The sequence below is a fragment of the Xenopus laevis genome, chromosome 9_10S, assembly GCF_017654675.1.
Source record: "Xenopus laevis strain J_2021 chromosome 9_10S, Xenopus_laevis_v10.1, whole genome shotgun sequence".
Classification (NCBI taxonomy): domain Eukaryota; kingdom Metazoa; phylum Chordata; class Amphibia; order Anura; family Pipidae; genus Xenopus; species Xenopus laevis.
The window spans coordinates 71,181,998-71,209,652 of record NC_054388.1 but is presented as its reverse complement, the minus strand read 5'-3'; the positions used below and the strand labels follow the sequence as shown (position 1 = coordinate 71,209,652).

Below are 27,655 nucleotides of genomic sequence, written 5' to 3'. Positions count from 1 at the left end.
GTAATGCTACCACTTATCGCTATGGGCTTGATGTGTATAAAACTGTTAAGACTTCTGGAGAAATATCTCTACTATATAAAGAAAGTCTCAGGGCTGTGGGAAAGTCTTCTTGAAAAACTCCCATTATGTAGACTTCCACATTTTTGAGTGATGCGCGTTCCTATAAGCTAAAAGACAAAAAATACCCTTGATTACAAAGAGAAGTAGTTAACAGCAACTACTCATATTGGTTTTCTCTGGAAATTTGCAGAAGTTCAGCTGCCCTTTATATCAATAGCTGATTGTATGGGTCAGTCTGAGGTTGATTTGATGTGTACTATGTGTGAAACTGTCTTGACTTTTTGGGGGGTTTGCCAGTCTTTGTACATCAGTCGGTGCGCTCTGCATAGAATTCTTAGGCTGAGAAGAATTATAAAATTGCATTATTCATAAAATGACTATATTGGAGGCATTTAAATTCACACTGATTTATTGTTCCATTTCATATGCATTGCGCACATGCCAGGGAAATTAAGTAACAGATGTTTCTAGTCGCATATACATGTAGTTATAAAGTGACTTTGGTACAATGATTATAGTCATTTTAATTTTATTTATCACTTAAACCAAGCCAACATTTTTTCAAATTAAAAAAGCATTACAATGAAGGCAGGATTATCAGGTACAGCTTTAGCTATATGTTTTGGAGTGAGAACATACAAACCCAACATTTTTTCAAATTAAAAAAGCATTACAATGAAGGCAGGATTATCAGGTACAGCTTTAGCTATATGTTTTGGAGTGAGAACATACAAACCCCTTGCAGATCCAGGGCTGTGGCTGGAATTGAACCAAGGACCCCAGCACTTCAAGGCTACCTACTGCACCACCATGATGTAAGAGAACTGCAGGCTGCATAGTGTCCTTCCTAAACACTTTCTTTCTGCTGTTGCCTTTGTTTTCTCTGTACCCCAAGTATTAGTACTAGAGACTTTAACATGAGTGGCCTTTGTGGGTTTAAAAAGGGCAATTCAAACAAAAAGAGAGCAGATACATGCAAATATTTTTGTACCTAGTTTGTTCCAATATGTTACCTATATTTAAGGTAAACTGTAGTAGCAACGCAAGGGAAGAATTTGCTCCATTTTGTTTGCCTTCCTATCTATATACCCAATTACAACCAAGACTATTGCTCCATTTTTCTGTGCAATCACCCATTTTTACCACAAGGGGGTTAGGTGCTCCCAGATACAAAGTTTGCCTTAGTGCTCATAGTCACCAATTAGTAGCTAGCATTATTGGTCTTCTAGTTAAAAATAACTGATTGGTTGCTATAGGTTACTATTCCTAGAGACATCTTATTTCAATACACTAATGTTTCCAAAATACTGTACCTTCTCCATGGAATACTGTAAGGTGTTGGCAAAATCTTAGTGGATATTACGCTTCACTAACTTTCAGAAATAAAGCTTAAAGGTGGCCATAGATGCAGCGATAATATTGTATGAAACTTATTTTGGTACGATATTTGGTGCGTGTATGGTGGAAGAAGAGTCAACCGATATCGGCAGAAAACTAGGATATTGGTTGGCTCGTCGATTGGGCCAGCTGGAAAATTTTGATTGGGAGCCTTTGAAGGCACCCGAACATCGGCCGTTGTTAGTGCTGAATTGTCAGATACAGGTGGAATTCTATTGTTTCTACCTGTATATCTGATGATTCAGCTCTACACATGTGTATTGAAATGAACAATCTCTCCTGGAAAGATTTTTTCCAGGAAAGATCATAATTGTAATGTCTATGGCCACCTTAAGCCCATCCCAAATATTATATAGAGTATATAGGGTACAAAGCCAACATACATATATATGCAATAGTCTAATAATAGCATGGGTTCATGAAACAAAGAAATGCAATAAAACCAAATATAATTTTGAACAAATTTGAAGTAGAGAGATCGCTATTCAATATCTTATTATAAGATTGTTCTTCATGATGTTGAGTTCTGAATCACAACATCATGCTACAGAAATGTGCAGGATACCGCTTTCATTCGTTCATGTATACTTTCTTTTCTGCTGTAAGATTAGAAAATACTCAAAAATATATTTTAAGTATCTTATATTATATATTAAAGCAGTGCTATAAAAATTTAGACTCACACATACATACCTTTCAACCACCACAACTCCACAGTAGGGAGCCTTGTTGAAGGAGCAATAATAAAAAGAAATATATCTATATATATACTGTATATATATGTAACTCCTTCAAGGTGACATGGTTCTGACACTAATCACCTGCTTTACAGCCTAGTGCCTAGGTCTGAGTTATTTACACATCACATTTTGCTGCCAGCAAACAGGATAAGGCTGGGAATGTAACTTAAGTTTCCATTAATTCTGGTTCCGGCGTGAATGGAAAATACTATACAGCTATTATACAGCTACTTTATGTTACACTGAAGCAGCTAATATGTGAGTGGGAGATATTCGGAATTGCTACTCTGCATTGTATCAAATAATTAGGTACTTGACAGCTAATCTTTTCTGCTTTAATAATGTCAGTGTCGATTTCAAACTAAGTTCAACACGAGGAACACACACATTTAGAAAAATTGAAGGCGTTTATTTCAGCTATCATTGACGAGCAATGCCAATTATGTGGAATTTTTCCATAAAAAGAGTTATTTGGGGGATACAGTTATACCCAGATTGACAAATCAGAACCTTCTGTAGGACAGTGGTTCGTAAACTGTGGGACTGATTCCCGGGGGGGGGGGGGAGGTTAGTGTAGGGAACAATCTCATCAATTGTTTTAATTTTTTAATCCAATCAGTTTTTTTTATACTGTCTTGAAAAGAGCTTTCTTATTTTCTTAGAGTAAAGAGGTTTTTATGTATAGTTTTTGTTTCCTCTGAACCAGTGGACATCCCAGGGCATTCATCACGACAGTTGTGTTCCATGCCTAATGCCAGGATTCACCTAAATAATATGTTTCCCAAGTCTGTTCTTTGTGTTTTCTTTGCACATCCCAGTTTAAAAGTTTTAAAAAGGTTATGGCAGAGCACAAAACATCATGGTTAAGCAAAAGGTTTTTGCTTTTTTAACAAAATCACATAACTGGCATATGTTGTGTGATTTGCCAACCATTTATTGTTCTAGAACTCCAGAAGATGAAGATATTTGCCCTCAATTACATAAAGCTAACATCAGAAAACAAATTATTCTTCCCAGACTAATATCAATAGCATCAAATTTCACAAATTTGAGGAACATGCTCATAATTGGAATCCTGTTAAGCCTGAGCCTGATTTTAGGATGACCTCTGTGGCATTAGTTTGAGCAGGTACAAGAGTTCATATAACAAATGCTAAGCAATGATTAGACCTGATGACATTGTTATTCATTGTTTACAAGATTGTCATGGTAATGATTAGACCTGATGACATTGTTATTCATTGTTCACAAGATTGTTATGGCTTGAATATGAGGGAGTCATTTACAACTTCTTAGGCACTGTGTAAAGGACAAATAAATTGATGCTCTTGTGTTTTGCCCATTGCTGCTTGTTTCTGTGCTCAGTTTCAGAGTGTATTGACAAGCTACCCCAATGAATATAGTGCTGCCTATGTTAGTATATTTATGAGGGCCTTCCCATACCCACCCTTTAACTTGCACATAAAATGACCCCTGTAGTCTTTCTCTAAATAGTCCTGTTGCATAAACCTAAGAATTGTTCACATCCTCCATACTGGCTTCTTTCTACAACATTCCCTGGCCTGTTTATATGTCAAAAGCCTTTTGAATTCATCTTCTTTAGTACAGTGTATTCACATGTGTTCACTTTTTAAATCCTTTCACCTTCTGCAGTTTAGCCAGCAGCTGTATGTGAACAATGTGCCCCCTAACATTATGTGGGCTATCTATTTATTTAATTGCCATTGTGCCAGTGTCCACAGGCACCATTTATACTAGAATACACTCACCTATTATGAAAGATCACAAGCAAATAGAGTAGTGCTGCAAAAACACACGTACCGCTCTGTGTAGCGTTGGGTGCCAGCTATAACCCTGTCTGCCCAGGTTATCTATGCACTCAGAAGGAATGTTCAAGCGGCACTCCGAAGTTGAAAGCAAAGTGATTTATTTATGCCAAAAAACAGGCAACGGGCTGGTTACGCCCGAAATGTTGCCCGTTTTTTGGCACAAATAAATAACTTCTCTTTCAACTTCGGAGTTTTGCTTTGCACTATTATCAAAGAGAACCACGGTCAACTTCAAAATCTAGTTATATTAAAAGTAGACATTGTGGTCTTTGTTCTATAAGAAAGCTACAGATGTTTTGTTTCTGTACATGGTTACTGGATTACATGGTCACATCTAGTACCTTTTTGTTTAAAATTACGGAAAATACTTTCAATATAAAAAACAGCTGTTTAACCTACTTCTTATGTGGACCGCTGTAAAAATGGAATATCCAGGTCTTCCAGGGCCATCTGCCCAATTAATGCAAAAGGATTATTCTATCAGAACCCTGCCTCCATAATTTACACTTGGCTTTCTCCTCTTGGTTTAATTTTTAGTAATTAAAACATTTTCAATGGAAACCATTTATTACAGGGTATTCTCAGTGTGCTATGTAACTAAAAGAAGACTGAGGTAGGGCTGGTAAGAATGAGTAAGAATCTCTTGCATGTAGAATTAGGCTTTGTATGCCTAAGTTTGAGAGTTAGTTTTAGGAAGGTATATGTCACTTTATATTTCAACATTTCAGCAAAGAAAATTGCCACTGCCAGGTGGGTCAATAATAAGTATGAGAACCCATTACTTCTCTCAATTTCTACCATGTTTTGGTTGGCAGTTATCATACCAATCTAGCTGGACAAAGTTCTAAATTAACAGCTTCCACTTCCTGGTTTTCCTTGTGTTTTTGAAAGGGGAGATTCATTTGTCTTTATGCAGAAAGATGCATAAATCTGCTAAATGGCTTTGTGTATTTAAGAAACAAAATTAGTTCTCATATCTAATACAAACATCTTCAAGAAATAAACACAGATCTACTTTATAGCTAGACATGTCTCAGACCTAGCTGCCAAGTTGAAGAAAACGCTCATGAGAAAACACATATGGGGGGATTTCAGTCATTGTTTTTAAATCTTCCTTAACTTATGTAAGAAGACATAAAAGACGGACCTTTTGTAGAAAATTCGTTTTTTTTTTTTTAATGCTACAGCCAATGTGTTCTCCATCAGAAATGTATCTCAGAACTTGATGCAATCCAGATGTCTTACCAAAAAAACTGAGGCAGAAGTGATATTTGATGTAACTAAAACAAGGAAGTATAAGATCTATGGCCCCAGATGAAAGATGCATAGAAACCTTGCTTTACATAATTTTTCAACTGTGCTTTCTGGATATGCGGCCTGAAATAAATTAAAAGTTAGTGTTTATTATAAAGAGGGACAATAGTGTATTGACCATTAGTAACCTTCACCACCAAGATGAATATTTAATATAACTTTTAAGCTTATCTTGGATCCTTCTTTATACTGGTCTTCATATTTGTATGCAACAAGATTATTATTAATATTATTAATAATATTATAAGTGTAATGGTATATGTGCACCCAATTTTTACACTTTACTCCCAGCTTTGAAAATAGCAACTTTAAAAATTGACTCCTTTTGTCCTTAGTTGCACTTTTACCTTAGAGAAGAAACTAGCGATGTGTATATAGTATATTATGATTTATTTTGTTTTAAAGTAAAAAACTGTTGCTAAACATTTTTTTATTTATAAAGAATATATCTGGGTCTCTGTCCCAGTAGAGCTCAATCACATTAACCCAGCCTATAGTCAGTTTTATCAGGAGCCAGTTAACCTGCCTGCATGCTTTTGGAGGTTGCCAGGAATTTGGGGTACCTGGAATAAACCTAGGCAGACATGGGGAGAATTTATACACTCCTTGCAGATAGTTCCCAGGCTGAAATCAGATCTTGGACCTCAGCAATACAAGGCAGCAGTGCTACCTTTGGCTTTCAAAGCACTGCTGACCTACATCACGGCTTGATTGCAGTAGAATAAAATTGTTAGGTCAAGGGACGCGAGGGGAGAGAGGAGGAGACGCGAGGGGAGAGAGGAGGAGACGCGAGGATTGACGCTCACGTGCGTGAGCGCGCACTTACGCACACGCACGCAACGCTCGTCGAGATGGCCGCGATGGCCTAGAGGCTAGCGCTGCACATGGGAAACTTCCCCTGAGACCCGACTGAGGCTAAAATGGGAAGACATAATAAGCCAAACGCACAACCGCAGTCACCTAAGACAAAGCAAAATACGGCAAGTAAACGGAAAGCAAACAGCAACCCTGCATCTAATTCAATTGCGGAGCTCCTAACAAAGGGAAAGGAGGCGCATAAAGATACACCGAAAGGACAGAAAATGGCGCCGGTAAGGAAGCAAGCGATTGAAAGAAGCTCAAGAGATCCAAGTGTTTCTTCATACACAACGGATATAGACAGCGAAGAGGAGACAGATATGCGCTCTTACCTGAAATGCTTACCAACAAAGCTTGAGATTAAAGGGATGCTGCAGGAGGTGACACTGGCGCTGCATGATGAACTAAAAGAGATAAGGAAAGATCTTGTGAGTATGTTAACCCGAACGGAACAGCTTGAACACTGTCAACAAAAGGTAATAACTTACTCTAAATCTCTAAATGATAAAATTCATGCACAATCTATACAAATAGCTGATCTAGAACGCCAGACTGAAGACTATGAAAATAGATGCCGTAGAAGCAATATAAGAGTGCGAGGCTTACCAGAGACAGTAATACAGAATGATTTAAGAAATGTATTACAGCATTTATTCAATAATATACTGCAAAATGACCAAGATAAAGAAGTAAAGATTGATAGATGTCATAGAGTATTTAAAGCAAAAAATGCACCACAAGGAGCACCCCGAGATGTATTATGTGCTCTACATGAATACGCTATAAAAGAGGAGATAATGCTGAAAGCAAGAGAGGCAAAGGGCGTAAAATATAAAGATACTGAAATCCTTCTACTACAGGACCTTTCGGGTAAAACGTTACAAAAGAGGAGATCACTGAAACCACTAATAGATATATTAAGGAGTGCTGATATTCAAACAAAATGGGGGTTTCCATTTTGCCTCTCTGCAAAAAAAGATGGACAATGGTTCAATCTAAGACTACCTGAGGAAACAGATGGCTTTTTAATGCAATTAGGGATCGAGAGAATAAATTTACCTGGATGGAATCCTAAAAAAGTCCCAGATGAAAATGATCCCAGATTGGAGGATTGGTGGCAGACTCCAAAACTACAGAGAAAAAAGAATACAAGTATAGCAAAAGAAAGAGAAGATGGAAACCTCTAGAGAACTCACTGAACTGATTTAATTGGTTTAAGGGGGACCGAGAATATAAAGATAAAGAATATCATTTACATAGATGATATATATATATACAGCAATAAACCCCCGTAGATATTAGGAGTTATCTGTATCAAGAAGGTTAACTATGCTTCCCATTTAGGGGTTTTGTGTGTTTGTGTTTTTTCCCTTTTTTTTTTTTTTTTTTTTTTTTTTACCACCCCTATTCTGCCCACTCATTTCTATCCCACCCCTTCCATCCCTTTTTCACCCCCCCCTTCCCCCCCCTTTTTTTTTTTTTTTTTTTTTCTTCCTTCACACTCACTTCTTTCCTATTCCTCCCCTCCCTTTCCCTCCCTTTCCCCCAAAAAATTTTTTTTTTTTTTTTTTTTCCTCTTTCAGGAGAAGGGGAAAGGATTATTTCCCGTGTGCACATTGGTGGGAGAGATTTCTCGCACCTCATATAGCTTCTTTTTTTCTATACCTACCACAGAGCCTTCTTGAATAAATTCTTATATATCCTTATTGGAATCACCAAATAGGAGCAATCTTCAGTCTCACTCTCTCACTAGGACAGCCTGAATTGTCCTAAAACTAAAATAGCCACATTTAAGATATACAAGTTCTACTTAAGTATTATAGGAAGTTTAATTAACTTTTTTTTAAAAAGTGGCTTTCTTGATGTATGTACAATTCTTAACTCTTTTTTTTTTTTTTTTTTTTTTTTTGTGTTTGTTGTGCCTTTCGACCCCCCACTTTTTGCAGGCAATATTTGTTACACACTGCCCTTGGGTGAAATTTATCAAATATGTCGATTATTACATAAAGCTGCTTTACAATATGTTAATCACATATAATCTATGAATAAGCAATGTATGTACACCATGTGGTCACTATTGTGATATGATTATTACTTTGTTTGCATCTTTTTCGTGTTTTATATCTTTTTTTTATGGAATGCAAATTAATATCGATAAATGTTAATGGGTTTAATGAACCGGTAAAGAGATCACAGATAATGAAACATTGTAACGACCTAGGGGCTAATATTGTTTTTTGCCAAGAAACTCATTTTAAAGAAGGGAAAACACCAATACTAAATCACAGATTTTATGATAAGATTTTTATGGCTAATAATACGGAAAATAAGACAAAAGGGGTATTAATTATGCTTCATAAAAACACACCGTTTACAGTGAAAGGAGAATACAAAAGAGAAGATGGTAGATGCTTAATTGTGAAGGGGGAATTGTATGGTATTACAGTAACATTGTGTAACATATACCTGCCGAATACGAAACAACATAAGATATTAAGAGAAATTATAAGGAAACTTGAAGATTATCATGAAGGAATGGTCATAGTAGGAGGTGACTTCAACGTACCCTTAAATCCAATTTTGGATAGCTCCACAGGGAAGACACACATTAACCATTCTGTATTAAGAAAGATAAACCAGATGTTACTGGGAGAAGAACTGGCGGATATATGGAGATGTATGCACTCATCAGAAAGAGACTACACGCACTATTCAGCAATGCATAAGAAATACTCTAGAATTGATTATTTTTTCATCCAACATAGATGGTTACAGATTGTCAAAAAGAGTAAAATAGAAACAAGCTTTCAATCAGACCATTGCCCAATTAGTATTATTATAGAGCTCCCAAATACATTAAAACAATGCTTTAACTGGGTGCTAAATGAAAGTTTAATACAAGATATAAAATATAAAGATAAAATTAAAAAAGCGATAACGGATTTTTTTGAAGAAAATAAGAGTACAGATACATCTCCACATATACGCTGGGAGACACACAAATGCGTTATAAGAGGAACACTAATTGCTATGGGAGCCCATAATAAAAAAGAAAAACAGGAAAAAATTAAAAAGACTTGGGAAGAAATAATAAGTTTGGAACAAACTCATAAAAATACAGGAAATGAATATATAATGACTCAATTAATAATTAAAAGAAAAGAACTAAAATCATTATTAGATATAAAAACATCTAAGATCTTCTTTAAATCTAAGATGGAAATTTATGAATATGGTAATAAATGTGGAAAATTTTTAGCTAATAAATTAAAAACACAATATAAAAAGACGTTTATACACAAAATGAAAAATGAAGAAAATAATATGGTCTTTACAACAAAAGAAATAGCTAGAAGTTTCCAAGAATATTATAATAAACTCTATAACTTAAACGATCAAAAAAGAAAATCCAAAGAAGATGAGCAAAAAACCAAAATCGATATGATTAACTTTCTGCAAACACTTAAAATTCCGAGAATCCCTACAGAGGTAATGGAAAATTTAGAATTACCATTTACTGAAAATGAACTTAGAAAAATAATTCGAGAACTCACCGTAGGGAAAAGCCCAGGCCCGGATGGACTAACCGCCCTGTATTACAAAAAATTTCAGAATGAGCTACTTACAACACTTTTAGAATTATATAATGAACAAAATAGAAAAAGCAATATTCCAAGCCAATCACAAGAAGCACATATTACGGTTATATATAAAGAAGGGAAGGACCCGACGGACTGTGCTAGTTATAGACCCATCTCTTTAATTAACCTGGACCAAAAAATATTTGCCAAACTTATAGCAGACAGATTACAAAAATACTTACCAATGTTAATACAAAAAGACCAATGCGGATTTGTACCTAAGAGAGAAGGGAAAAATAATATAATTAGAACATTAAATTTGATTAAGACAATACAAAAAAGAAATCAAGAAGCAGTAATAATATCAATGGATGCAGAAAAAGCGTTCGATAGACTATCCTGGGATTATATGGAAAAAGTATTATGGTATATGGGATTTGGAGATAAGTTAGTGAGCAAAATAATGTCATTATATATAACCCCAAATGCAAAGGTAAAGATTAACGGTACTTTATCTGAAAAAATTAATATAAGGAATGGCACTAGACAGGGATGTCCCCTATCTCCTATATTATTTGTCCTATGTATTGAAACCCTACTTAATGCAATTAGAGAAGAAGAAGATATAAAGGGAGTTAAAATTAGGGGAACACAACATAAAGTAGCAGCATTTGCTGATGATTTACTATTTTATGTATCTGAACCCAAAATAACAATTCCACATATAATGAGACTATTAGAGAGATATAAAACGTTTACAAATTTCAAAATTAACTATAAAAAATCTGAAATATTAAACTTAAACCTGAAAAAAGAAGAGGCAGAGCAACTGGAAAAAAAATTTCTCTTAAAATGGTCAACTAAGGAAATCAAATACTTGGGAATCTATATTACTTCTCAAGCAAACCAATTATACATCAGAAATTATGTCCCATTATTCCAAATAATAGAAAGAGAATTGGTTAGATATAAAAACATTAATATTTCATGGTTTGGAAGAATGAATATTATTAAAATGATGATACTCCCTCAGATATTGTATATATTCCAGGCTTTACCGATATATTTACCAAAAGGATTTTTTTCAAAAATGAAAAGTATTTTGATGAGATATGTCTGGAGAGACAAACCACCAAGGGTATCATATGCGAATCTGATCCGGAAAAAAAAAGAAGGAGGGGTGAGCTTCCCATGTCTTTTTACTTACTATGAAGCAGTACATGTGTCAAGGGTGTTAAACTGGGCCTTAGAGGATGATTCATCACCATGGTTCAATGCTGAAAGAGGAGATGAGGGTATATTATTAGGAGCCGTCTTTGGATCCAACATAAAATTAGATGTAAAAACAGATAAAAAAGAACTTACAGTTGCACCAACTTTAAAGGTATGGGGAAGGAAAAATAGAAAATTAACCATAATCACCTACCCATCTATTATGAGTCCAATATGTGATAATCCCATCTTTGTTCCGGGTCAAGAAGATAGATTATTGAAAAAATGGGAAGAAAAGGAAGGTAAAATATTGAGAATAAAAGATTTTCTTGAGAAAGATGGAATAATCACAACAGGAAACTTAATAGCAAAATATGGATACCACCCAAGAACAGACTGGGTATTAAACCAGATAAGACACTTTATCTGTTCCTTGGGATTGAAAGATATTAGGAGACCCTTAACTTGGTTTGAGAAATTTATAGACAAAGGAGAGAAAATACAACACAGCCTATCGAGAACTTACAGGGAGTTAATTAAAGGATCATTAAGCAAACCATGTTTCTTTAAAAAATGGGAGGAGGAATTAAAAATATCCCTATCAGATCAGGAGTGGAATTATATTTGCAAAGCTAATATAGAGATATCTAAGGATACAAAACTGCAAGAATTTAGTTATAAGTTGATATCTAGATGGTATTATACACCGACTAAACTGCATAACATGTATGGAATGCCCGAGACATGCTGGAGATGTGGAAAAGAGAAGGGAACATATATTCATCTATGGCTGGAATGTGAGGTGATTAGACCATTTTGGGACTATGTCCGATCTGTAATAGATAAAATGGGAACCCATATATCAGATACAGATATAACACAAATTATACTGCTTTATGATTATAAAGAGAAAAAAACTATCACCGACCCAGTAACTAAATTAATAATAGCTGTGGCAAGGAACATGATACCTCATAAATGGAAAACAAAATTATCAATAAATAAAATATCATGGATTAAGGAAATTGAAGAAATACGAGGCATAGAAGAAATAATAGCAAAAAAAAGGGGGAAAATGAATAAACACCATAAACTATGGGAACTTTGGTGCGATTTCCTAGGAAATGATGGTCAATTAAGAAGGGGGGAATAATAATAAAAACTTGTGTATCTTTTTTTTTTTTTTTTTTTTTTTTCTTTCTCTTTTTTCTTTCTTCTTCTTTATGTATTTACTGATTTATGTATAAAGTAAAATGAATTTACTGAAGTTGTGATGAATATGCAAGGAGATGATACTTATTTTACTTTGTATTTATTTGTTTTGTCTTATATTTTTTGTCTTTTCAAAAAAATTGAATAAATAAATTAAATATAAAAAAAAAAAAATTGTTAGGTCAAGGTTTTTGTTGTGTTTTTCTACAGAAGCTTATTGAAAAGTTATTGTTTTACAGTAACTGATTTGAATTTGATGCGAACATCTTACTTTAGACTAGAAACATGAAACCTAGAACATGATTTATTGAAAGGTAATATTTTACATATACAACAATTTGTTAACTCCATGTATTGTGAATTCTAACAATTAATATGAATAAACAAAAAAAAATGAGTTTGAGGCAGCATGCTGTTTAACTTTTTTTATAACATGAAAGATAATGCAATACATCGGTATTATATTAGATAATAAATACAATCAGCCCTTAAATGTTCAAGAATTTAATATTATTTTGAAGCTTTTATGCAATTGCTAAAGTCATGTGTTTTTTTTCTTACAAGGGTGGAAAAAAAAAGATCAAATCAAAATAAATTTCTAAATCTCTATCTAATGAACCTAAGTTATTAAAAAGCTTCAAATGATAAAAAAAAAAAACATTTATTTTACACTGCAAGATTTATTCTCAGAAAGATGTCTTGTAAAGGGGATGTGAACCCTGTCCAACAATCCACCTAACTGACTAAAATGGTTGATCCAGTCTTAATTATGATTTTGTCTATGTATTATGCCTGCCCTGACCTCTGGCCTGTGTTTCTGACCTCAGTCTGCGCTCATCATGAGTGGTTCCTCTACCAGTAGGCAGACAAGCTGCCCTCAATCCTGTCCCCCAGGATTGGGTGGGATTGAACAGGGGAAAGCCATAATTGCAGCCTCGCTTCTATCCCCTGTGAGCCTGCACATTGCAGGTCTGGACTGAGAATCAAAATAGGTTCTAGCATTTAAAGTACACAGAGGCCCAAACAACCCCCCATCCCAATAAATTATGACTGTCTATGGCAATTTACACCAGCCCCTCTGGCATTTGCCAGAACCCACAGATTACCAGTCATATTCTTCTTCCCCCTAACCTTCGTTCTGACCCTGCTACCACTTCTGCAAGACTGCTGAAGCTCCCACCTACCAGTGTTACCCAACATATGGGCTCCAGCTCATCTATGCTGAACAAGTCACACTTGACAGTCATCTTGCTGTTAACTAACATATGGTCATTAAGATGGAATATCAAAGAAATAAATTGGAATATTGACTTCACAATTTTACACTTTATTCACTTTGTGCAAATTTGTGTAATGGTTGAACAACAGTATTAACATGCCCTTTAACAACAGTAAAAATGGCATTCTGTAGATTGCTTTTGAATTATATACAGTATGTATTGATCCTAAAGTAAGTACATAACTTAACTTTGTGGTTGCTGTTAGCCAACCTTCTTACAATGTGTTAACCTGAAATATATGCAATATAATTTGCAATATGGTATGTGGACAGTACAGATGTTTTACATTATCAATAGTAAATCATTTACTGATGCCCTGGAGGAATGCCATTTTAAAAGATCTTAAATAAAGCCCTTTCTCATCGACCTGCTTTCTTTTCAGTTGCTTTGAATCCTATTTTGTCAATAGGAAATCAGTCCTTGCCTAAAACAATAAATATTATCACCATTCATAAACTTATTAGCATTTTGATGTGAGAGGACTATTTAGGCAGCACAAGAAAAGCAATTCCTAGTTTTGGTATGGGACCTATTATCTGAAATGCATGGGTATGAATAAAGTTTTTTTCCCCCTGAAATTTGGATCACATGCCCTGAATCTACTAACATCAACATTAAATAAACCCAGTAGGATTATTTTGCAATCAATATGGATTCATGCAGGTTAATTACCATTGAGTACAAACTACTATTCTATTATTATTACAGAGAAAAAGGAAACAAAATTAACAAAATGCTTTGCTTAAAATGGATTCTATGGGAGATGACTTGCCTGAAATTCAAATTTTCAGATACAATATCCCATTTCTGTAAAGGCAAAGTCAAGAATGTCACTAGTAGGCAGTACATACTTACCACTCAGTAAACCATGTTTTAGTCTGCTAACTGTAGACTTGATAGTAAGACAACTTCAAAAATGGACAATGAGCCTAGTAACCCAAAAACTGCCAGTAAAATCACTACAGAAATGGATTATTAGTATATTAAGAGCTACAAAAAATGCCCAATGAGCATATTAACTCCAGAGATACAAGGGAGATCACTGCAGAAAAATGAATAATGAGCAAATGAACTCCCGATATGATAGTAAAATCACAACAGAAAGTTCATTATAAGCACAGGGCCAGTCTTACCCTGTTTGCTGTGGCTCAGGTGACAACCCTTTAAACAGAGATGTGTTTCTTGAAATCAGCCACACAACATTCTGATGATCTGACATAGGCTTCTTATTGCTGAATTTGTCAATTTAATAAATAAATACTTTAATAAATCTTCCCCTGTATGTTGCATAGGAATCTTTTCTAGTACTTACTGTAGTTCTTGTAGCTTAAAGGAGAAGGAAAGGTTAAAACTAAGTAAGCCTTATCAGAAAGGTCCATTTAAATATACCAGTAAATCCCCAAAGTAAGGGAGTCCTCTCTCAAAAGAAACACTGCATTTCTTTCCTTCTATTGTGTACACATGGGCCTCTGTATCAGACTTCCTGTTTTCAGCTTAAACCTCATTGCCCTGGGCAAGAGCATGCTCAGTTTGCTCCTCTTCCCCCGCCCCCTCCCTTCTCTTCTGTAATCTGAGCCCAGAGCAGGGAGAGACTCAGGCAGGAAGTGATGTCACACCAAATTAATACTGCAGCTCCTATCCTAAACAAACAGAGAGTTTCTAGAGCTTTTTACTCAGGTATGGTAAAATATTCAACAGAATAAATATAGCATTCTAGCTTGCGCTATTGCAGCTAATCTATTGGCAATAAAATGCCTCCGTAGCTTTCCTTCTCCTTTAAAACTAACTTTGAGAGCAACTATACCATGGAAAACTTACAATATCAATATAGATACTATGTGCTATAATTGGTAGATTGTCACATGTTCTGTCTGTTTGCAAATCCATATTTACTGTACAGTGGATCACTGCCACCCTCCAGGCATCACAAACACTATGAAAGTACAAAGTCGTCACATGCTTTCCAAACTATAATTGAATGTTTTAACTGGAATTATAGTGTATAATTAAACAACCACCCCCATTAAATGAAAAAGAAACTCTAAAAATAAAACAGGTGTGCACAGTTTAGTTATTTGCTGTGGCTGGAGTTGCTGAAGGAAGTTATTTTCAATTGGTTGAAAGTGTTAAAAGACAATTCTTCATGTTTGATGTCGTTTGGCAGATAAAATGCAGTGTTCACAGGACTGTTCAAAAGAGGAAAATGCTAGTAAATGTAACACCTATTTGGGCTGCATAGCACACAAATAGTTAAACTGTCCAGCTAGCAGTAGAAGCATGGGTTACACGCGACTTCACACAACAGGGTCAGGGCCTTCGCCATGTGGAAGTGTTCCCTCTATGGTGTAGTGCAACTACATCCCCCCAGGCTACTGTGCATACAACAAAAGATGGGCGCCAGGAGGTTCTTGCAGTAAAACAGAAAACGGTTTATTTAACTATGCACGAGGCAAGTGACCACAGGTTTAGTACTCACGCAGGAGCTGAGGCAATAGCACATTTCTCACACAGAGCTGCAGGCATTAGGCATTTCTCACAGAGGAAAGGTCTCCATTAGGCATTTGCAGTATTCACACACATTCCCTCCTGGAAGTTGTCAGGAAAGCAGCTTCTACCCTACAGTCCCTCCTCACTGAGGTCCCTGACTGGAGGCAACACACAGACCTCTGGGAAGCTACTCCCTTACTGCAAATCCTTGTTGGAGCTTCAGCTGCTCTTTCTCTCTCACCTCTCTGCCTTTCTCTCCTAGAGAGACTATAACAAGTCTGCCCTAGTGCAACTAGTCCTCATTCACGGGGTTACCTGGTCCCCGACTTCTTCTTCCAAAGCACATGGGCCTTTCTGGGCCTAGCTGTGCCCAGGCTCCCCTGAGCACACCCAGCTGGATCACCATCCACAGGCCAAAGAGGAAGTGGCCACTCCCTACACACACTATATAGCAGTGTAGCAGGGGGGTGTCATTCTCTCCTGGCAGATCACTCTAAGAAAAAAGGTTGGGGCCTTAAAGCTGCAGGGCAGATTACCCAGTAGGGGTCCCTACATAAACATTTAATAAATGCAGTATAGAAGACAAGTCTTGTTGGCATTTGTCTTTCAATTGACTTCCAAACCAAAAATCTTAAGTTTAAAAAATACAGAAAGAAGTGAATTAGGAGCAAACTTTCTACAGCACTAACTATAACAGATGCTTAAGTTTTTATTTATCTCCTGTTCTGGAGATTTTTTTTTTTTTTTTTAGGTAGCAATTTAAGGGGTGTGGCCCTCAGGTGTCTTTTTTAAAAAATGCTTTAAAAAAAAAAAACCTCCAGTCTGCTACCAGGCACTTGTGTTGACATTGTCTTTGCTCAACTGTAAAGATCTTCATCAGTTTAGAATTTGGCCAGTGGACTAGGGAGGGAATCTCAATTGTATCGTTGACTGGCATGTCGGCCTGAGTTATGCTAATTACATTTTCTTGTGAAATTTTCAATAAAAAACAAAAAAATTATAATTGTGGAGACAGAGCTGAAGGGTAGGGGGTGTAACCCTCTCTTCTGTTATCTGGAGGGAAGGTGTTGTTTTTGCTAAAACATTTAAAATTACTCCGAAAGTAGGAATGTACATGAGTTCATGTAAAAAATATATAAAACCAATGAAGTATTCTAACTTAAACCAATCAAACCATGAATATTGGTTGTTTTGTTGATTGGGCAGGTGTGCAAATTCCATTTGCGATGCACCGTGTTGTGTGTCAGAAAGTCAACAGAAAGTCAGCAGAAAAGGGGGCAACACCATGTATGACCACGTGTGCATTATTGGTTCATGTGTCTCTGAAAGAAAGGGTCATATATCAATGAGCATTGGCTAGTGTATGGCAACCTCAAATTTTGTTTTAGATACAGATACATCAAGGAATGCAAAGGAGAGTTCTTTCTTCAGCCTGCACAACATACCACAAATATAAGTTCTGAATTTTGTATAGGAATGTTCTACTAGGATTTGTCTGATTGTGATTGAAAGTTGAGTTTCTTCATTGGCTAAATACTCCACTTAGATACAATTTTTATGTATGTTTTGCTTATTCTTTTGTGTGTGCCCAATTGTAGGATGTGTGGTTATTTGTAGGCTGTTGCTCTACAAAACATTGTTGGAGAAAAGGGAAAGTGTGTTATGTGTTTTCCATTCAGCAAGTAACTCATATAAACAGTACTTTAGAGAGAAAGTATTGTTTATTTGAACTCCCTTTGCAATTAAACCTCCCTACGTAAGAATGGTTTATTTGACTTCCCTATTAATGCGTCTGAGGGTAATATTTAGTTAAATGTATTAAAACTCTGGTAAAACTAAGGCATCACTATTTATTGAGAACTTTCAGGCAATGTTATTGAAAGGGGTGGGGAAGATTTTTATAAAAGTCCAGAAAACATTATTCTAAAATAAATGATTGTTGCAGTGGGCTTTATTCAAACTATTATTCGTATTATTGTTCTTTCTCATATTCATTTTGTATTATTTATTTTGTCCAAAGAGATCAACAATCTTGCTATGGAGGGGTTATACCGTTGTCATAAAACAATTTTGCCATTAATTCCCAAATGCCACTATATCTGTGGGTCCATATAAAACCACAAACAGTCTGGCTAGGTGCACAATCTTTGATGTCTCTCACCACTGTATGTACAGTATTTATCTTTCTATCCATCTTTAACACTATAACATACCCATGGAGGATCAGAACTGCTTAATGCATCACCTCTTGTTCCACCCCCTTTCTAACAAACAGTTACCTACATTTAGGGGCAAATTTACTTAAGGTCGAATATCGAGGGTTAATCAACCCTCGATATTCGACTGTCGAAGTTAAATCCATCGACTTCGAATATCGAAGTCGAAGGATTTAGCGCTATTCGTTCGATCAAACGATCGAGTGAAAAATCGTTCGATCAAACGATTAAATCCTTCGAATCGTTTGATTCGAAGGATTTTAATCCATCTATCGAACGATTTTTGTTCGACCAAAAAAAGATTGCTAAGCCTATGGGGACCTTCCCCATAGGCTAACGTTGACTTCGGTAGCTTTTAGGTGGCGAACTAGGGGGTCGAAGTTTTTTCTTAAAGAGACAGTACTTCGACTATCGAATGGTGGAATAGTCGAACGATTTTTAGTTCGAATCGTTCGAATCAAATTCTTAGTCGAAGGTCGAAGTAGCCTATTCGATGGTCGAAGTAGCCAAAAAAAACATTCGAAATTCGAAGGTTTTTTTTCCTCTATTCCTTAACTCAAGCTAAGTAAATGGGCCCCTTAGTAAACTTTAAAAATGATGCATAACTATATCATCATAAGTATCCAAACATTCTGTAAGTTACTTTTGTGATCTCCTACAGTTTCAACATCTAAATGTAAAAATTGCACTAAAATAATTTCGCAGTGAATATTATCACATTCCATGAAAAATGCTCCATACGTTAGTTAATAAACACAGTTGATTTAAGTATTAGGGGCCTTAGATATCTTCTGGGAGGCAATTTCCCCCATCGTAGAGCTTGGATCAGTGCAGTTTGTTAATGATTGAAGTGATTGCCCTTGGGGCATATAAAGAAGTGCATTAAGCTGGGATTTGAAGAACTTTTGCTGAAAGTAAAAAGAGAAGTTAGCATTGACAATCCCTGCCCATTGTATTCAAAGGCTAGGAAATAGACGATATTAATCAGCACAGTTAGTACCTTATGGCAAGGATAGATGCTTTCCATATAATTTATCACAAACACATCTGTATTTGGAGCACCACCCATTATCAACAGACATATGGGAAACAAGTGCCAAGAGCTAGAAATATCAAAGATTGTGCACCAAGTTTTTCCCTCCGTGCATTTATTTGCATGAAAAAAAGAATCGCTGTTCAGCTTCAATGCTGATATGGTCTGTACCAGAATAAAGTTACTCCTCAACCAGCCTGTACAGGGATGCTGGGGAAATCCCTCTGAACCCCCTGCACCTCATGTAGCTTGATGTGTGGATAATACAGGGAAGATCAGGGCAAAACAACTGCATCTATGGGTCAGAAGAGGTTTTTCACAGTGCCTGAACCTGTTAGAAGCCAACTGGTGGGCATACTGTTCCTTATGTTTACATTACACTTACTATACTGACTTACTTTACATTCAGTAACATCTCCACAAATTGTACAACACTATTTACTGGGTGTGAGCTTTCCGAAAACTTCCTTCATTTGCATTGTTATTACTGCACATCATTCAGGATCAGGAGTGAATAAAAGCCAGATTGTAAAATAATTACAATGTTTTGAAGTGCAGCCAGCCACCCAGACTAGATCTATCCGTCTTCATTAAACTGTGTGCTGCTCTTTCAACCCAAAAAACTTTCCGAAGGCACTTCCACTGCAACTGTAAAACAGCTGGGCAACTTTTATTTTGAAGAAAAAAGAAATAAAGAAGAAGTTTGGCTTGGAGCTGTGGTCAAGATTTCATGGTGTGGTTCTATGTCGAGGAGTTGCGACGGATACAAGCAGGATAAATTCTCAGAGCTGCACTATGAGAAATAGCTGATCACTTTTTTTTTTTTTTTTAAACTTCAGCTGCCCTTGGCTGAGTTTCACTTTTCCTCGCAGACTCTGGATGTCTGTGACTGTGGCCTCTCTCCTTTCTCAGTCAATTTTAAACATGTGTCTGTGCACAGTTTGCTTGGCAAAGTTGTGTGTACACTTTTGCTGGCTTTATGGCCTCGTTCTGCTCAGCAGTTAAAGAGGGGAATCTTCCCCAAATTAAAACAGACCCCTTGTTTAACACTTTCAGCTTCACAATAAGAAAGGATCTTTTTTAGAATTCCCCCCCTGGTTCTATTCATTTTCCTACTAGTGGTGAATTTTTTTTTATTGATACGCTATTTTGCCTTGATTTCCATTTAAATGGGTGACCGTATTACAATCAAGAGAAAACATCTCCAAAAGCCAATATTTAGGTAAGTTATTGCTTTTACTTGTGTACTAACAAAACCACTTTTTATTTATTGAGAACTGAGTTGCACTAAGAAAATACAGGGAGCTCCAGTACAAGAAAATGCTCTGTGTATTTCACAGAAATACTCTGGTATTTAATGTCGTGTTCAAGAAGTTCCCAGGCTTTAATGCAGTCCTGTTACTCTTAACAGCTGGGAACAAGAAAATCCTGATGTTTTATCAGATTGCAGGCTTAAAGGAGCAGAGATGCTGGAAAGCAAATATTAGATATTGCAAATGCGTTTTGCGGGGACAAAAGTAAAAGCATTGTTAATAATGTTATCTAGATATTCAGTATATAGTTGTTTTATCCTGGAGTTTGTCACATGTTTGATACTTGCTAAAACTACATCTAAAAATATTATATAATCTGTGTATTATAGTTATTTTTAGTAGAACAAATATAGTTACATTAGCGAAGAATAACACTTGGCAGCCTCTTAAAAAAACAACACAGACATGTCACACACACACACACACGTGACTGGTACATGAAAACAACAAAAATTCTATATATGTAACAATACACACAGTGTTTTAGTGATACAGTGATACGGTGAAAGGGAATGGTCCTGCAAAGTTTATAGTCTATAGCAGCGCCCCTGTAAATACTTGGAGATTTAATGTATAAAAACATTCATTTGCGCACACGTATTGAACTGTTTCCATAGAAAGGTGGGTGTTTGCATATAAAATGTTCAAAAGTTGTGTGTGCGCTGATTGGCCCTCAACTTAGAGTAACACTTGAAAATCGTGTTATGCTTGGTATCTGATCCACAATGAGGGAGAGTTATTTACTCAGACTGCCAGATAATTTAAACAGCAATAGATCCATGGTTACCCTGAATTAGATGTTATAATTTAAGTTGCATGCTTATTGGCATTCCAGGGCATAAATGCAAAAGAAAGTAAGAAAGAAGGAAATAATCCTGTTTAGATTGATTTGTAAACCAAAATGGCAAAATTGATGGGGCTGGCACTCTGTAACATCAGTGTTAGTGCCATAGATTGTATTATCTATTTTACATAAAGGGTAAAAATGACAAGAGTTGCTCAATCCCCCACCCATTCAACACACACACAGTACCTCACCAAATTTGTTGGCAATTTAATGTTAAAAGGGTTCATGGTCTATAGAAAAATAATCTATAGGTAAGAATTACCACCTTTAGCAGTGGTATGATCTCTTAGAATGTTCTCTACTACTATGCTTAAACAAGTAGGATTTCACAAGCAAATAGTGTCCTCAAATGTCCCCAATTAAACTTTAAATTGGAATTACATTTGAGGTTACCTTGTATGTGACTCATGTAACCTTGAATTTCTTTCTTAATATATCTGTAAAAGTCTTTGAAATCACATTGTCTGTAGAGTTTTATCCATTCTCCTCTTCAGGAAAACGTAAGGGAATATGTCAAGTTGCTCTCATGTGAAAAAAGGTTGCTCTGAGCATATTAGCATAATAAACATTTTCTGCTACAGCAGAAAGAAGAATAAAAAATTCTAGGCTATTTAATTTATCCCATGGTCTATACTCATGGTCTAAAGGATGTTTTCTTGTAATATTCGGGCATGTCTTACTTACTGTACATCTCCTTTTCCATATGACACCGCAGTGGACAAATGAGACAAAAGTTCAGTTAGGGACCTGAAAATGGTGCTCATATGATGTTTCAGCATTGGGAAGCTCAAGGGCATGTGGCAGCAGTTATAGATTAATACAACCTCATGATTTATTGGCCTTGTATGTGGTGCTGCTTTAACCTTTGGCTGTATTAAACATGGGTTTCACAGAGTGCCCATATTAAGCCACGATTACCCAATTTTAAAGGGATGTTCTAAATAGTGAGAAGCCACAGTTTTAGAAACCCTATGGTCGATCTGACAGCTAATGTGTTTTACTTTATTGGAGACCAAACTGTGAATCTATTTATGACAAATTGTTCTGGACACAGGAAGAATTTTCTCCTTTCTGAGGCCAACTGGAAAATAACTTCAGTAGGGATTGTGTTTCTCACATTCCTCTGGATCATCTAGAAGTTCAGTTGTATTTACTTGCAAAATGTGGTTATACCTTTTCGCTACATTTCATTAGATTTGTTAAACAAACAATGCAAATATGCCTTTTGGCATGCCCGTAGCATTATTTTGTTCCATGTTTATCTTCTCAGTTTCAATCATCTGCTTTTAAAGGAAAATTCGAGCTAAAGGACATGTTGTTCCATTGTTTTGGATTGATCGTAAATATTTACATCATGTACTACTTTAGATATGTGCACTTTGTCTTGAGGTTCTTTTTTCATTTTAAGATGGAATTGTCTTGACTGGCACTATGATCTCTGAGTATAACATCTTGCACTGATTTACACTACAGGAGTAGTGCCACTAGTGGCAAGGGGGGAAGTATTTATGAAACAGACCCTGTGACTGGGGGGCATAGGGAGCCCGGGGGGGATGCATTAATGAATAAGCAGTTTTAGTAAGTGTTTATGTCTGTGAAGGTTCTCATTCATCCAATTCATGGTATATCTATAGTAATAGTAAGTATAGTAAGTCAAATCAACTGGACTTGCTGTATTTTTTCAATTCAGAATTGAGAAAGCCAGTCAGATGACTAGCTAAACAAAAAAATACAGCAAGTCCAGTTGATTTGACATATTACTATAGATAGTGTTTGTGAAAATATGAAAAATTATAGGTAGCAGTAAAATATTTTTGATTTGGGGTTCAGCAGCCCCTAGGGTTGCCTTTGACTGCTGGCATGAGGATGTATGGAGTTGTGGCAATTTTTCTATTGTGTTGGAGTCAATTAGGATTTTTGTAGAGATACAGAATTGTTGCCTTTTTTTATTATAAACCTTTAGGATCTGATAGTCTTTACTGGTCTAGTGCCGTTAGATTGGGACTAGGTCCCAAGCATGACCTCATCTGATAGCTAGCTCCATTTCGTACTACTGGGGGTTGTAGTTGTCAAATTGCAGGAAAGCTCCCAAATATTGGCTTCATTGCCAGTCACTAGAAGCAGTCAACTGGCCAAGTTACTCAGACAGGGTCATACAGGCTTAGGAACACTGGGAAAAGGCTTGTAGGGCACCACCAACCCAGGCCCACTCTTGTGAAACTGTGGGCTCTCTCCAACTCCCCAGATCGTAGCCACAAGGAGGAGGTTACAGGTGCATGTGCAGGGGTGGTATCATGTATCTGTTGGCTTGGAGGAACTTGCAAATGTTACAGGTACATGATGTGTGTAGAGGAGGGGGTAGTGTCAGATGTATGGTGGCTCGGAAGAGCTCATAACTGTGGTGGGAAGTCACTGAGGTAGTAGCCCTGGTGGGTCCTAGACAGCCCAGTCCAGTGATAACCAGTGGGCCAATCTGCCCAATCTGACACTGCACACAGAAAATGGTACCTGCAGTGTTCCCTGAATTGTGTCCCATTAAGGAGTGTTGGATTGCACTTTAAGAAATATTAAAGCTGCGCTCAAAGAATGAAAGAAGAATGAAAGCCTAAAATTGAATATGGCTGGAAATGCTGAATTTTATATACTGAATGTACACCACCATTTTAAAGGAGAAGGAAAGCTCCAAGACAGTTTACTGCCAACAGATGAGCCACAATAGTGCAAGCTAGAATGCTATATTTATTCTGCAGAATGCTTTACCATACCTGAGTAAACAGCTCTAGACACTGTCTCTGTTTGTTTAGGATATAAGCTGCCATATAACCTTGGTGTGATATCACGTCCTGCCTGAGTCTCTCCCTGCTCACTTACAGCTCTGAACTCAGATTACAGCAGGGATGGGAGGATGGAGGGGGAGAGGGGCAAACTGAGCATGCTCAAGCCCTGCCCTGGAGGTTTCAGCTGAAAACAGGAAGTCTGATACAGAAGCCCATGTGTACACAATAGAAGGAAAGAAATGTGATGTTTCTTTTGACAGAGGACTCAGAGCAGCATTACTCTGAGGGTTTACTGGTGTATTTATATAAACCTTTCTGATAAAGCTTACTTAGGTTTAACCTTTCCTTCTCCTTTAAAGCATTCACATCTCTATAATAATACAAAGTCGTGCACATGGGATCACCATCTTGGATTTAGTTAGCCTGTCTGTGACACTGAACATGCTCAAGTACTCTGGGCAGCTCTTGAGAAGCTAAGTTTGGGGGTCATTGAAAATTGCTCAGGTTACTGAGCTTCCATGCAGCGCTGGGCCAGCCCGGTCAGGCTTGCATTGTGTATTTTATATATATATATATATATATATATATATATATATATATATATATATATATATATATATATATATATATATATATATGCAGTATTTTGTGTGTCAGTCCCTAAGATTAGGTAACTGACAGGAGCACAGAGCATGTTCTGCAAATCAACAGTAAAAATACTGGAGGCACCTTCAGAGGCACAGACCTTCACTTTTAAAGGGCTACTGTGGCCTTGGGCTGGTACAGAACCTCAAAACAAAATGTGCAGTGTTTCAAGCCTACTTTGTTAAGCTTTAGCTCTCCTTAGCCTTTTTCTTGTTCCACAATTAGAATAATTAAAGCAAATGTCTGGTCTGGTTTCTGCCTATGCTTGTTTAAGTGAATTTTTATCTTTGGTTCTTTTGAATTATGTTACGTTTTAGAGGTAATAGAATAATGGTATACTATATATATGAACAAGTTATTCTAGCTGCACAGTAGTTCCCCAGTTTGTTGTAAGCTAGTCTCAGTACAGTACAGCTCTTGTACATATAGGTTTGGAAAGAGACCAATTAGCCAATGCAGATAATTGCATAGTAGTCAGTAGTAGTTCTAATAGTAGTAACTGGAGCAAAATTGCAAGGTGCGAGGAAGTTGAGGAAGTTCTTTTCTTACTTGCCAAAATGTAGGAAATACACTTCCTATTGACTTCTATGATATCATCATAATAGGAGGTGTAATTCACTGTTTATTTATTAAGATTTACATTTTTTGCACTAAAATGTGAATTTTAATTAAGTTTTCAGAAGCTTTCACACAGGTTATGCGAAAACCTGGCAAGTTTATGTAGAAGTCAAAGGGGGTTGTCCTAACAAAATTCAAGCAATTTTTTCTAGTTTTTTTTCTTGATAGAACTCATTGAAAAGGATGAGCAGAATGTGATTGTGCTGCGTTTGGCTTTTTAAGCAAAAACATTTTCGAGACTCCAGTTGTTTAATAAACTCACATTTGGGTTTGGTGAGTTTTTTTTAGCATAAAAAATGGAAAATTCACAAAGTTCGATTTTTGATAGGTCTCCACCTATATGTCTTTTAATAGATCATGTTATACAAAGCACAATATTTGTATTCACTACTCTATACAGCTGTCAGTTTGAATCCATGAAATTATCTGTGAACAGAGCTATGAATTAGGAATGAAAAAAAAAGTTAGGGTTAGCCTTTCAAAGGCACTAAAGCTTCATACCAACTAAATTAGACCATCATAATACAGCTATATTTACATGCATAAGAAATTCAAATAAAGCTTACAGCATCTTTTATATTAAACAGCTTGCAGGCTTGTAATGGCTTTTCTGGCATGGTGAATACGTATTCTGCAGAGACTTGGTTAAGAAGTGCTTCCAAGGTTAAAATCAAGTGACGGTTTATATATGCTACCATGCAAAACAACTGCAAACAATCAAAATGAATGCTTATTAAGGGCCAGGCATAAACATTATATGAAAGCTAAAACTTTACTTAACTCTTCCTTATTTTGTTTTCGTGGAGTTTTTAGCTTTCTAAACAGTTCAAGTATTTAAAGGATAAGCACACCTTAAAAATAAGTGAATGTAAAATTAATGAGGGTGCTATTCTAAGCACTTTTGCAATGTACATTCATTATTAACTTTCTTTTAATTCCAAGATATTAAAGGATACATGTACTGTTACTATAAATGCATTTTATTACAACAGCTCCACCTGCTGGTCATTTTCTGACCATTCTGACCACCAAGTAGTCAAGGAAGTTGTCAGGAGAAAGAAAGAGGCTGCTCTGATGTTCTTATGCTTAGTAAAGATTTAAGAAAGGTTTCTAATGTTTTCCTAACCAGAAGAACATCAAGTAGCTTCTTTCTTTCTCCTGACAACTTCCTTTACTACTTGGTGGTCAGAATGGTCTGCAAATGACCAACATGTGTTGCTGTTGGAACAAAATCAATTCCTGTTAACAGTACATGTATCCTTTAATATCTTTGAATTAAAACAAAATAAATAATGAACATTGCAAAAGTGCTAAGAATAGCAGCCTCGTTAATTTAACATTCACTTATTTTTAAGGATTAGTTATGCTTTAAAAACATATGGGACATACTTCATTCCAAAAAGATAAACCATATTGATAAGGGAGGTTTAAATATTATTATTTGTAATGCCACATTCCATCCAGTTTCAGCCAACAGGCCATGAATCTTCTATAAAGCTTTAAGCTTTTATGCCCAAATAATGCAAGAACATGTTCCAATGATAATCCTGTCTGCTCTTTGTACACATACTCTGTACTGTATTCATTAAATACACTTTTTTATAGTACAAGACAGGACAAATGAGTAGCACTGTGCACTGTGCTGCCGATCTGACTTGCAATAACAGAACTCAAAGCTATGCAGGAAGTTTGATAAAGCCACTGTGTAAGGACCGATAGACATGAATGTTACAACTGTAATTCAGTTTAGGCCACCCACTTTGAAAAGATATATAATTCATGCAATACGTATTTACACCCCCTTTAAGGTTCATAGCATGGCAGACCAATTTGAGGGAGTCACAAATGATCACTGAGCAGGTGTTATTACATATTGTTTGGTGACCAGGAAGCCCACCAGTGCCAAAGCACATTTCATTTTTGAACAAGGAAAGACAAGGAAATGTCACTCATAGACTGCTAATCATAGTATGGTTTCTCGCCCGAAAACCACAAATTATTTGGAATATTGTATCAGCTCAGATTATGATATCTTCCAATTGTAAAAGAGAAATCTGCCATTGACTTGTTAAACAAAGGGAAAGGAAAGGATTCAAATAGATCAATTACCACCACTTCTGTCCAATGAAGCCGTATAATCAGCAAACTGGTGTGGTAAAAAACTGGTCAAAAACAGAGTTTAGCTGCAAAATTCAGGTGCATTATTTTCACTACATGTTTAGAGCGGAGAGCTCT

At 36.2% G+C, this 27,655-nt stretch overlaps 1 protein-coding gene across 2 annotated transcripts in view; it reads left to right on the top strand.

Moving 5' to 3' along the window:
• Positions 1 to 27,655, top strand: part of pde1a.S (phosphodiesterase 1A S homeolog) — a 133,175-nt gene that overhangs the window by 23,677 nt on the left and 81,843 nt on the right. The window contains exon 1 of one of the 2 annotated variants that reach the window (XM_041578506.1): positions 19,802 to 20,442. The exons of the other annotated variant lie outside the window; for it this stretch is intronic. Coding sequence (XP_041434440.1) covers positions 20,390 to 20,442 — 53 coding nt within the window. The 5' untranslated portion in view covers positions 19,802 to 20,389. Of the gene's footprint in view, positions 1 to 19,801; positions 20,443 to 27,655 lie in introns of those variants that run through there. 2 annotated transcript variants of the gene reach the window in all.